Source organism: Lynx rufus, unplaced genomic scaffold, assembly GCF_022079265.1.
Source record: "Lynx rufus isolate CCGP_SWC_20201006 ecotype Redwood Valley unplaced genomic scaffold, mLynRuf1.p SCAF_37, whole genome shotgun sequence".
Lineage (NCBI taxonomy): Eukaryota > Metazoa > Chordata > Mammalia > Carnivora > Felidae > Lynx > Lynx rufus.
This window is the reverse complement of record NW_025814853.1, coordinates 1,241,067-1,253,558: the sequence shown is the minus strand read 5'-3', so window position 1 is coordinate 1,253,558 and position 12,492 is coordinate 1,241,067. Positions and strand designations below refer to the sequence as shown.

General features: G+C 57.5%; 1 protein-coding gene across 1 annotated transcript in view; it reads right to left on the bottom strand.

The window, feature by feature from the left end:
* CCDC40 (coiled-coil domain containing 40) overlaps positions 1-1,928 on the bottom strand; it is a 42,671-nt gene extending 40,743 nt beyond the window's left edge. The window contains exons 1-2 of the mRNA XM_047093909.1: positions 1,900-1,928; positions 170-254 (exon numbers count right to left, since the gene is read on the bottom strand). Of these exons, the coding sequence (XP_046949865.1) occupies positions 170-254; positions 1,900-1,928 (114 nt within the window). The remainder of the gene's footprint in view (positions 1-169; positions 255-1,899) is intronic.
* Between the last annotated feature and the right edge of the window lie 10,564 nt (positions 1,929-12,492).

The window sequence follows — 12,492 nt, the reverse complement described above, 5'->3', positions numbered from 1 at the left end:
CCAACCCTCAAGAATGGGAAGGAAGGAAAATGAGTTTCTCTGCGATGGGATTGAGTCTGTTCTAGTGCAAGGTACAAGATCACTGTACGGTCTTCTTGAACAGCTCTTAACTCTTTAATTCCGTGACTACAAGCCCAGCACACACAGCCCACCCCACAGGGAACCTTACCCTGTCGCCTTCAACACTCTGGTCCCCGCCTTCATTATTCTGGTCCTTCTCTCCTTCAGCAGTTGATTCGCCTTCTGGCTCAGACCTGGGTGCAGATATACAGTCTAAGTTTCCAATAACAGCGTTCTTTTTCTTAGCATTTATGACCTCCCAGTGTCTGTATATATTCTTATTTACTTGTTCATTATCTGCCTTCCCTCTAGGCTGTTGGCCATGACTTTGTTATGTTTGTCACCAACCCCAGCACTAGATCATACCTGTTACATGGAGGGAGGGAGTGCCACAAAAGAGTCGCTGTACGAATGAATGAAAAATAATTACAGAAACATCAAAGGAACAGCGTAAGTAGATTACAACAGAAAAGTCACCTTTTTTTCTGTAAAAAAAAAAGTCACCCTGAAAAGTCACACATATATATGTGTGTGTGTGTGTGTGTGTGTGTGTGTGTGTGTGTCTGGGACAAAACTGGGGAAAAGAAATACAAAATAAAAGAATGTTGCACAGAAGGGACAAATTCAGAGACCCTTGGTTAGTTTCTCCATGATTTCCATAGTACAAGAATGTCATGACTTACATTCTTTTTTTTTTTAATATTTATTTGGGGGGAGAGCACAAAGGGAGAGGGGCAGAGAGAGGGGGACAGAGGATCTGAACTTCAGCAGGCTCTGCACCGACAGCAGTGAGCCTGATGTGGGGCTGGAACCCACGAAACCACGGGATCCGAGCTGAAGTCAGATGCTCAACTCACGGAGCCACCCAGGTGCCCTATCATTTACATTCTTAAAATTATGTCTTCTAATGAAAAATACAAGCTTATTTTTTAAAAAAAGTCAGACTAACCCAGAAGTGTGTGACACAGTGAAAATCCTCTGTGACTCTCCCTCCCCTTCTCAAGAGAACCACTAGTAATAGAAGAGATTTAAGGGTATATTCTTTCAAATACTTTTCTATGCATTTAATCGCGCGTGCGCGCGCGCACACACACACACACACACACACACACACACACACACTTAGAGCTCACACTCTACATACTGTTTGCCATTTAGTCTTTTCATTTTCTGTAACTTGGAATTCTTTCCATATCAGTACATATAGATCGACTTTTTTTTTTAATGAAACACTACAGAAGCATCAAAAGTAAAAGGTCAAGTTCTTTAAAATAGTTTCTGTCCTTTTAAATAAAGCTCGAGAGCACAGAGGCTGGTGGCAGGTTCTTTATGTGGCTACTGTCTACCTGTGTGCGGAGGACGGTCACCCAGGGGCTTCCAGGCCACAGGGACCCTGACCCTTCCCCTCCCGCACCCCCTCCCCCCGCCCCCCCGCCCCCCCCCGCCCCCCCACCCCCGGCCTGGCGAGGGGGAGGGGTCCGCCCTTCCAGGACGGAGGGGCGGGGCGGCCCAGGCCCACAGAGACCCCCACTCCCAGGCCTCTCAGCAGGCACAGCCAAGCACAGTGTTGCCATGGTTACTGCGGGGCTAGCAAGTACTGGGGTTCAGGGAGCTGAGCGGCCGGAGCGAGGGGGGACGCTGACAAAGGGACTGGAGACGGGAAGGGGCGCGGAGGCTTGGGGGTGGCGGGGTTGGGGGGAGGCGGGAAACCCCAACGGAGCGGAGATGGGAGGGGCGCAGGTGCGGGGAAGGGGGCGTGAGGGGAAGGGATGCCCCGGAGGCTACGCCAAGGGGGAGGCGTGGGGGCGCTGCGAGACCCGCGACCCTCGCCCCGCTTACCCGCCGGCCGGGCCACCCGGCTCCGCCATCTCCCGTTGCTAGGCGACGCCGTCAACATCCGGCGGGCGGGGACCACGCGCGGGGCTGGCGCTGGCTGCGCGGCGGCGCGGCCTTTGTGCCACCGAAGCGCGCTAGAGGCGCACAGCACCGAAATACGTGCACACACACACTCACACACACATGGTTTGTCCGTCTCTGAGTCCGAGCTCTGTCCCGTCCGGCTCGGGTTCTGTAAAGCGACCGCTGTGTCTACGAGCGTCCAGCCAGGCAACTCCGCTGCCCCGGGCACCGGCGACCGCCAAGCGCCCCGAAAGTGGCAGGCGGAGGTGGGGGCTCGAGGGGCTCAGGAGCAGGCTTCTCCGTGGGGGGGGGCCGGGAACCCCAGCCTAGTGTCCACCCATCCATCCCCATAACTGGGGGGGGGGGTCGGCGTCCCCTCCGCGGAGGTGCCGCAAAGACTCCTCGGCGGAGGACGGAGGCTCGGTGGCACTTTGGTGGGTGATGATCCCTTCCTACCCCAAAATAGGAAAACTGTAAACGGAGAGGGCGAGCGCGCACGTGGAGCGTCCCAGGGGTCCTGCCTTCACTCCGCGTGGGGGACTCGGAGCTGCTGTCGGGGGCAGAGTCCCCGGGACCGGAATTGGGGAGGCCTGGCGCAGGGGACTTGAGTCTCGAGGGCGAAAGGCGACGGGGGAAGGGCCGGGTCGGACCAAGGGGTTGCGGGGTGGGGGTTGGGGGATCGGCCGGGAGCCGGGTTGGGCCCGGGGCTGGGCTGGGATCCCGGTTGGGCCGGGGTCGGGGTGGGGGAGCGGGCAGGTGGGGTCCGGGTTGGGGTCTGAGTCGGGCCGGGTTGGGCCGGGCTTGGGTCCAGGTTCGGTTTGAGGTCCCTTCTGGATCCGGGGCCGGGTTAGGCCCGAGGCCGGGTTGGGGTCCGTGTTGCGGTCTCGGTTGGGCCGGGGGCCGGGTTAGGGGCCGGGGCGGGCGGGATTGGGCCGGGGGCGGGCCGGGGGCCGGGCCTCGCCGCGCGTCCCCGCCCCGCCGCGCCTCACTGGCGGCGGCGGCGGCGGCGGCGGCGGCGGCGGCGGCGGCTCCGGGAGCCGGTGCGACTCCGGCCCGCGTTGCGGGACCCGGGTGGGTATCGGGCCCGGGCGGGGGCCGCGGGGGCGGGGCGCAAGGGGCCCGCGGGGGACCGGGCGGCGCCCCCTTGGCGGGGACGGGGTGGGAGCGCGCGCGGGGCGCTGGGCCTGCAGCGGCGGGGCCCGGGAGGGGCCGGGGTCCGGCCGCAGCCCCAAGAGGAGCGGGGCCCGGGCAGAAGCGGGGCGGCGTGGAGGCACCCCGGGACCACGCGGGGGCCCCTTGGGGACCCCCTCCGCGGCGGGCGCCGGCGCCCGGGGCTGGGAGTGGACCTAATTCGGGGAGACTCCGTCCCCGCCTGTCTGGAGCCGGCGGACCGGGGAACTTGCGGTCTTTGTCTGGCTGGATCGTCGGAGCACGCGAACGAGAACTTGTAGGGGGCCGCCGTTTGCACACACAGCCCCCCGAAGTGTGCTTTCCAGCCCAACAGCGCGCGCGCTCTCAGCATTGCTGGGCCTTAGGGTCGGGTGGTCTGGCTGTGAGCACCGCATGTCAGGAAACTCACTTCCTTTAGGCCTGGGCGCTTTCCCCCTCGTTCTTTACTTAAAAAAGAGAAAGAAAAAAAAATAGTCAATTTAGGGTTGCTAAATATACCCTAAGGAGCCAGAAGCCAGTGAATCTTGAAATTCCGTTGTTCCCACACTCGGAATTTGGTGTTATACGTTGGCCACAGTCTAGTTCAGGTTCTATTCGGAGATAGAAAAGACATAATATGTTCTCTTTCCCCACTGTGAAGTTTGCTCTGCTGCCGCCCCAAGTTCACATGAGGGGGGGAGAGAGAGAGGCTGAGAAGGGAAGCGAGGCTGCTACCCCCCCATCCCCCCCTACCCCCTGCACTGGTCTTGTGGACACTTCTTTACCGCCTGAAGGCCCCAGTTCTTGTATCGGGGAAGTGAGAAATCGTTCTCAAAAGTGGCCATGTGCTGGGGTGCCTGGGGGGCTCAGTCGGTGGGGCCTCCAACTTCGGCTCAGGTCATGATCTCGCCGCTCGTGAGTTCGAGGCCCGCGTCAGGCTCTGTGCTGACAGCTCGGAGCCTGGAGCCTGCTTCGGATTCTGTGTCTCCCTCTCTCTCTGCCCCAACCCACTCTCATTCTGTCTCTGTCTCTCTCAAAAATAAATAAACATTAAAAAAAAAAAAAAGATTAAAAAAAAAGAAATTCCTCGTTAGAGGGGCGCTGGGTGGCTCAGGTCATGATCTCGCGGTTTGTGAGTTCGAGCCCCGCGTCAGGCTCTGGGCTGACAGCTTGGAGCCTGGAGCCTGCTTTGGATTCCGTGTCTCCCTCTCTCTGACCCTCCCCTGCTTGCGCTCTGTCTCTCTCTCTCTCTCAAGAATAAATAAACATTAAAAAAAAAAAAGAAATTCCTCATTAGGAATATTAACATTAACTGATTAGTGACTATTGAATGCTTTTAAGAACCATGAAAACTTGCAAAGTAGGGATTGCCTTGTAGTAGTAACTGAGGGGTTCAAGAACAGCTGCCCATTGTTGGTACTGGGAGGCAAGTTGTACGCTAAATGAGGTCATTATGTTTTCTGTGGCACTTGTTGGTTTGTGGAGTGTTTATGGTGAGCAGCGGCTCAGAATATGGCTACAGAAAGTTCTTAACAACGCTCCAGCGTTGATGGTTGCCGTGTACATAATTTCTGATTATTATGCATGACGTCACGTAACCCTAAAAACAAACCCATAAAGTCAGGACTGAGGTTGCCCCCATTTTACAGATGGGGACCCTGAGCCTCAGAGAATAAATTCCCCCAAGTTCATGCACCTAGGGCCGGCAGAACTGGAGGCCTCCGGCCCGGGGCGCTCCAGCCCCAGAAACGATTATGCACAACACTGCCTCCCACCTTGGAACTGTCCCCTGCCGGTCACATGCACGCCCTCTTCCTGACCCCTCTTTTTGCGGACAACGTGGTTCACTCTGCCTAGTGATTCATAAACATGCAGTGGAGTGGGGACTGATCCCATGTCACCACCGGCTGCTAATATCAGTCCACCTTCATCCGGAAGGAGCCCCCCAGGGCTCGTGTACCGGCATTTGAGAAGACGGCCATCGGGTTTGTGGAAACGACCTGTGGAGTGGGCAGTGGTTGAAAACGTGGCCTCCGAAGCTGACTGCTGGGTTCAAATACGACCCTGGTACCGAGCACTGACGTAGTTCCTTAACTTCCCCATCTGTACCATGCAGATAACACTGGCTTCCTCAAAAGCCTGCCGCAGCGATCATCTAAAGCACTTAGTGCCTGGGGTGCCTGGGTGCCAAGTGCCTGTTACTATTTTTTTTTTAATTTTATTAATGACCATCATTTGGATTTTTCACATTCAGCAAATTGGTAAAAACATTTTGATTTTGTGTTTTCATTCGTTGTGTGTGCGGTCCCCCAGGCGGGGAGCTGCTCCGTGCAGGAGCGGAACTCATCATTTAGGTATATTTCCACTCTTATCTTTGTGACTCGGCAGGGCGCTGGGTCCCTGCAGGCTGTTCCAGGGACCGGGGCGGCCGGGTTGTCTGGCAACACAAACCTCAAGTAGAGGTTTTACCGTGTCCGCCTCCCCCGACACACAGCTGAGGGACCCGGAGTTTTTCCCAGGCCTGAATCCTCTCTTGTAAGAGTAGCCACTTAGTTTCATTCGGTGTCACGGTGTGGGGAGGATGGGCTCACAGCTTGACTGTGAAACCAGCTAGAAGCAGCAGAGGCCGGGTGGGGTTTATTGATGTACGTTGTATTGTACGTCATTGTAGTGTATGCACGATACGGAAGAACGTTGACCTGACAATGTACAGAAAGGAAAGCACGGGTCTCAGGGAAACGGTCCAGGAAATCTCTGTCCTTCCCCTGTAGTGTGGTTGTTTTGGGTCCCTTGGCACTGGCTCTTACGTGTCTAATAAACCCACTTTGATGAGCTGTCTGGTGATACCTGATCTGAAGCATGCCTTTTACTCTGTCTTCTGAACGTCCTCAAAGAGGACCAGGGTCAGGCCACTTGTAGACTAAGCGCGACGTCCCCGCGGTGGCCAGCTCCAGTCGTATGGAGCGGAATGGAAAGAACTCAAAGCCGACGTGCGGGCAGAATGGCTCTCCCTTCTCTCGCGGAGCCTTGGGCGGCGAGTCTGTCCAGGTGTTTGAAGTTGACGTAGGTGACGAGCCACCCGTAGGGACCCACCTGACTGCAGTGTGGCACAGTCGTCCCCGTGGTCTTTCTGGACCGGCCACTGCAGAAACTGCCGTAAGCGGGGCGCGCCCCGAGCCTGTGTCCGTGCTGGCTTGCACGCTTTGGTTTCTGTGCCGGTGTTCCACACCGAGTGACCCTGAACTCAATAGTCTGATAAACTGGTCATGACACGCGCTGGCTTTCTGAAATTGGGGCAAAGGGCATCCCTAACAGGTGTCATTTTACACTCTTTCGCTTTTCAGTTTCTGTAACTAGAATGCTTTCCCCAAGCAAGGTCAATTGCTCCTTTTCAGGGATGTTGTCCATACAGCCCCCCCCCCCGCCCCCCCGATTTGCTTTTTGTCTTGTGGGGTATTAGCTTTTCCTTTGCCACGGACAGAGAACCTCTGTGCATTCCGGTTTACCGGAATGTAGAGGTCAGGTGCACTAACCCACTGTTGGGCCGGGTGTTGCCTTCCGGGCTGGATTTGCACCTTTCCTTGCATTTGGGGTTCAGGCCTTCCTTGTTCCTCAATCCTGGTTCATCCTTAAGGTCAGTTCCACCCGCCCCCCCCCCCCAGGCCCTACTTCCTCAGCCTTTTGGGGGGAAAATTGTGTTTTGGTATTTGTTGTCAAGCAGATGGTCTCTCTCTCGAGAGGCAGAAGCCATGGGGTTTTCCAGGGAGTCGGTGATAATCGAAGTGACAGCTGGAGAGCCAAAGGAGGAAAGTCACAGCTAAGCTGACCACCACCTCCCCCCTCGCCTCGTTTCTGTGACCGTCTTGTCCAGTCCTTTCCCGTATGGCCGTGCGTCCGAGCCTCCAGCACTGGGGCTTCTGCCCTAAACTGGGTTCCTTCCCTTGAGATACAAGTTGATGGTCTTGTACGCAGAGGTCTTGCCCACGGCCAGCCTATCTTGGGGTCACGGTCTTTTCCGTGGGAATCCTGAATGTGGCCTATATGCGGCGAATACATTTGTCTCTACAACAATCCCATAACTTGGAGGGAAGTCGACAGAGAGGAGGGGCTATGTCAGCCCGCAGGAGTCTTTTTCTTTGTTTGTGTGTTTATTTTTGAGAGAGTGGGGGGGGGGAGCAAAGAGAGAGAGAGATACAGAATCCGAAGTAGGCTCCAGGCTTTGGGCTGTCAGCGCAGGGCCTGACATGGGGCTTGAACCCACCAACTGTGAGATCATGACCTGAGCCGAAGTCGGACGCCCAACCGACTGAGCCACCCGGGCGCCCCATCGGCCCGCAGGAGTCTTGTCTGGACGACGAGACTGGAAGACGACCCATCTTCCCCCAAAACCGTGTGCCCCAAGGACCGGGTTCCGGAGCCCATCTACCTGCAGGACTGACGCCGTCGCCCTTTGGACTGCAAAGCTGGGGCTTCCCCAAAAGACGGTGGTGCAGGCACCTGGTTCTGGGAAGCGAGAGGCAGGTGGGGCCTCATTTGAGGTGTGTTAGCAGCAGATGCTGTGGGGGGTGGGGGAGGGAACGATCCTCGTTGTCGTGTGTCTGGCTCGTGTTTATTGAGGGCAAAGCGGAGGAACCTGTTTCTGCTGGCCACATGGCAGGTGACCGGGGCTCAGGGCGTTTGGCTCCTGAGCAGTCTGACAGTGACAAGTCCAAGGGAGTAATGAATCACCTGTGGGCTTCATCCCATGACATGTCCCCCATAAGTTTCTAGTGACCGCCCCCCCCCCCCCCGCCTGCCTCCCCCTGCCGCGATGAGCGGCTGTCACGATGGGTCCGGGCTGTGAGCCTCACGTCTGCGGGAACTGCCAGCTCCCCGAGCATTTGTCCTGCTGACAGCTGTATCCCAGCAGCTGACCCGGGGTGGCGAGCGACAGGCAGCACAGAGCAGTGAGCGGGAGGAGTCCCGCTCGGGCCTCTTCTGGTGGCTCCAGGCTGCCCCGTTTCTTTGGTCTTCCTAGGAAGGTTCCGGAAGAGACCTTCGCACCTTTGCTCCTATTTGTTTTTCCGTTTGGCGACTGATGGAGCCTTTTATGCCAGGACAGGAAAGCAGGGCCCTGGGCGGAGGAAGCTGCCAAGGGCAGGCGCTGGTCTGTGAGTGTGCGACTTTCTCCCCTGGGGACACGGGGGCCCAGGCCTTCCCCCCCCCGCTGCTCGGCCTGGGTCCTCCTCATATCGCCTAACAGCTGGTCGTTCCGCGTGGGGATTTGAGTCAGTGGGTGAGCTGGAAGCCAGCCCTTCGCCGTGTCCTCGTGGTGGTACGGTCAGCAGCAGGATGGTCCCCCAAGATGTCCACGTCCGAATCCTGGGAACCTCTGACTGTGTCGGGTTGTGTGCAGTTAACTTTGCTCATCAGCTGCCCTTGCGATGGGGAGATTGTCCCGGATTATCCAGTGGGACCAGGGTCGTTGAAAGCGGAAGAAGGGGGCAGAGTCAGTTTCAGAGCCATGCGACACGGGGAAGACTTGAACGGCCACGGCCGGCTTCGGAGGCGGAGGAAGGGCCACCATCCAAGGGGCGCGGGTGGGTTCCAGGGGCTGGAAAAGGTCGGGAGACGGAGCCTCTGTCGGCTCCGGAAGGAGCGCAGCCCTGTCTGCGCCTTGATTGAGCCAGAGAGCCCAGGGTCGCACCTGGCCTCCAGAACCGGGAGCTAACGTATCCGTGTTGCTTTAAGCCGCTACGCGTGCGGTGATTTGTTACAAAGGCCGTGGGGAACCAAGCGCCTGGGATGGAAGTGCTTTCTGAGGGAAGCAGGAGGGGTGATGGTGTCTTCTCTAAAGGGCGTCATTTCTTAACCTGCATTTTGCTCGTTTCTGGCTTTTTGGTGACTTTGCCTCTGTTTGTGTCCGGGAGCATTTTGCCTCAGGTATCAGTCACTGACTCATGGGGGACGAGTTTTGGGTAATGGATGTCTCCACTTTGCCCTGTAAACACTAGAGGAGAGCCGCACGCCAGCACTGAGCTACAGAAGCCTCAGCCGCCCAGGGCCAGGCGGGCAGGGCAGGTGCTCCCAGGAGGTCGGGACAGGTGCTCCCGGGGGGACAGGGCAGGTGCTCCCGGGGGTCGGGGTAGGTGCTTCCAGGAGGTCGGGACAGGTGCTCCCGGGGGGACAGGGCAAGTGCTCCCGGGGGTCGGGGTAGGTGCTCCTGGGGTGTGGGTTAGGTGCTCCCAGGGGTCAGGGGAGGTGCTCCCAGGGGACAGGGTAGGTGCTCCTGGGGAGTGGGATAGGTGCTCCCGGGGGTTGGGGTAGGTGCTCCTGGGGTGTGGGTTGGGTGCTCCCAGGGGTCAGGGCAAGTGCTGCCAGGGGACAGGGCAGGTGCTCCTGGGGGGTGGGATAGGTGCTCCCGGGGGTCGGGGTAGGTGCTCCTGGGGTGTGGGTTAGGTGCTCCCAGGGGTCAAGGCAAGTGCTCCCAGGGGACAGGGCAGGTGCTCCTGGGGGGTGGGATAGGTGCTCCCGGGGGTTGGGGTAGGTGCTCCTGGGGTGTGGGTTGGGTGCTCCCAGGGGTCAGGGCAAGTGCTCCCAGGGGACAGGGTAGGTGCTCCTGGGGGGTGGGATAGGTGCTCCCGGGGGTCGGGGTAGGTGCTCCTGGGGTGTGGGTTGGGTGCTCCCAGGGGTCAGGGCAAGTGCTCCCAGGGGACAGGGCAGGTGCTCCTGGGGGGTGGGATAGGTGCTCCCAGGGGTCAGGGTAGGCGCTCCCGGGGGGGTCGGGGCAGGTGCTCCTGGGCGGGGGCGGAACAGGTGCTCTGGGGGTCAGGACAGGTGCTCCCCGAGGTGGGGGGTGGTTCTGGAACTCATGTGGTTGCTGGAGGCCTGCCACTGCCCACTGGCCGCAACCCGGTGGCAGGGCCAGTTCCAAACAGATTGTGAGCTAAACTCCTGCCCCGCCCACTCCCCACTCTCCAGCCACCTCAAAACCCCTCTCCTGCTGGCCGTTTCCCTTACCCTGCAGGCCACACGCCGCGGCGTGGGGGTGCCCAGCAAGGGACCTTCTGCGGACAGAGCTCCGTGTTATGAGCGTGTGTGTGGTTTGAGGGGAGGCCAAGTTGTTCTCTCCTTTCGAATTACACAATAGGCTATTTTGCACAAATCTGGCCCGACCTGGTCGGGCTCAGGGCAGCACAGAGTTCTGCTTATAATCCCGCCTCAGTCAGATAGCTGAAAACCAGCAGTGGCATTTTTTACTTTATACCTTTTTAAGGCATTACTCGTGTGTGTGTGTGTGTGTGTGTGTGTGTGTGTGTGTGTGCGCGTGCCCGCCTGCCCAAGCTGATGCTCATTCTGGCTTTTGGCCTTACTCCCTCCCTGTCTGTGTTCCTTGTGCCAGCTGCCAGGTTGGCATTGCTATCTTTTCCATCAACAAAAGCAAAGCATTTGGGACTTTATTGAAGGTGGCATTCTGGAAGGCACATCAGTCACAAAGGGGTTTTGCAGAGAGGCCTTGGACCCAGGAACTTGTCATCTAAGATCGATAAGACGGATGCGAGCATAACCACTTTAAAGTAAAATTGTTAAGTGAACGCACTCTCGGGGAGTGACGTATCAGTCCAGGACCTTCCCTGAACGGCTTCTCCAGCCACCTTCATCGCCCGGGACTTGGGGACAGGTTCTGTGATGCTGGTCCACAGTGCTTGGAGCGTGTCGGCTGTTACTGTGATTTCCATCACCTCGGAGTCCTTGCCACAGAAGAGTCAGGTGGCTGTTCCTGTAGAGGTTCCTCTCCGCTCCCTTTCGAGTGTTACCTGATTTTGTGTGGCTTAGGGTCTCTGCTTGTGTCATTTCCAGATTGTGCCCTTGCCCCCAACTCTGTATAGCCAGAACGAGTAGTCTGGCCCGGAGAAAGACCCAGACCCACGGAAGGTGACCTGGGTGTTCTCCCTGCTCAGAATTCTGTTCCCCAGGAAGCCTTTCTGGAGCACAGCTTTCTGGTCTACCAGGAGGGGCCGTTATCTTTGCTCCTCCCGTCCCCATGGGACACCAGGTCCCTAAGGCCGTGGGCAGAGCTCCTCTGCAGGTCGTGAGCAAGAAGCATTCAAAGTCACGCATCTTTTGGATTCAAGGACACTAGGAGGATGCCCGTCGGGCTGTGGCACAGCCCTTGCCAGGCCCCGACGTCACTGCTGACAGCGGCCCTCAGCATGGGCACCCGAGCCCCTTCGTCACCTGCTGTCACCGGTCCCGCCTCTAGCCCCCTGCCTGTTCCTTGCCTCCATCCACCAGAGTTCACCCTCCACCTGGCGGCTTTGGGCGCAGGCCCTGTGGCCTCCGCCCTCTTTTTTCATTCTGATTAATAAATTTGACTGTTCAGAGGGTTTTAGGTTCACACGCACAAAAAAGAGCCGTAAGTGCAGAGAGTGTCCGTACGCCCCTCTCCAGTTTTCACTGTCATTACTAAGTTTTATGTATTTATTTAAAGTGTTTATGTATTTATTTTTGGGAGAGAGAGAGAGAGAGCACGAGCAGGGGAGGGGCAGACAGAGAGGGAGACACAGAATCGGAAGCAGGCTCCAGGCTCCGAGCTGTCGGCACAGAGCCCGACGTGGGGCTCAAACTCACGGACTGTGAGATCATGACCTGAGCTGAGGTCGGATGCTTAACTGACTGAGCCATGCAGGTGCCTCTATTTATTTTTGAGAGAGAGAGAGAGAGAGAGCGAGCATGAGAGTGAACAGAGGAGGGGCAGAGAGAGCCAGGCTGGGGAGACAGAGAGAGAGTTCCAAGCAGGCTCTGCACTGTCAGCCCAGAGCCAGATTCGTGGCTCGATCCCATGACCCTGGGATGCTGACCTGACCGAAAGAGCCACCCAGGTGTCCCTGTTTTTGTTTTTAAGATACGCACAGAAGGTAGGAGAAAACACACAAATGTTTTTGGGTGGTGTGATTTAAGGAACTTGTATCTTTATACTTCTCTGAGCGTGTTTCCCAATTTAAAAAAAAAAAACATTAAAAAATAGGTCAAGGATTCTCTTATAGTTGACTAGAGAGCAGGGGCTGGGAACCAGGTTTAATTTTGATCAAACAGGCTCCCACAGGCACGTATGCACTTAGAAAATAGGACTCTGTGAAGAGTAAATATTTGTGGCTAGTGTTTCACAGACACACCCCAGACACGCGGGCTTCTGCCGGACATTCTGGGCCAGAGCTGGGGTGGCTGGGGTGGAAACCGCCCTCTGAGCACAGGGGACGAAGGTCTTAGGTTCCCTGCTCCCTGAGTGATTGGATGGGACCTGTTTTCTCCTCTGCAAAACCGTGCTTCCAGGAGGCGTGTCCCCCAGAGCCGCCAGTGAGGGACACACACCCACTTCGCATCTGCCGTGCGGGAAAGCGCCGT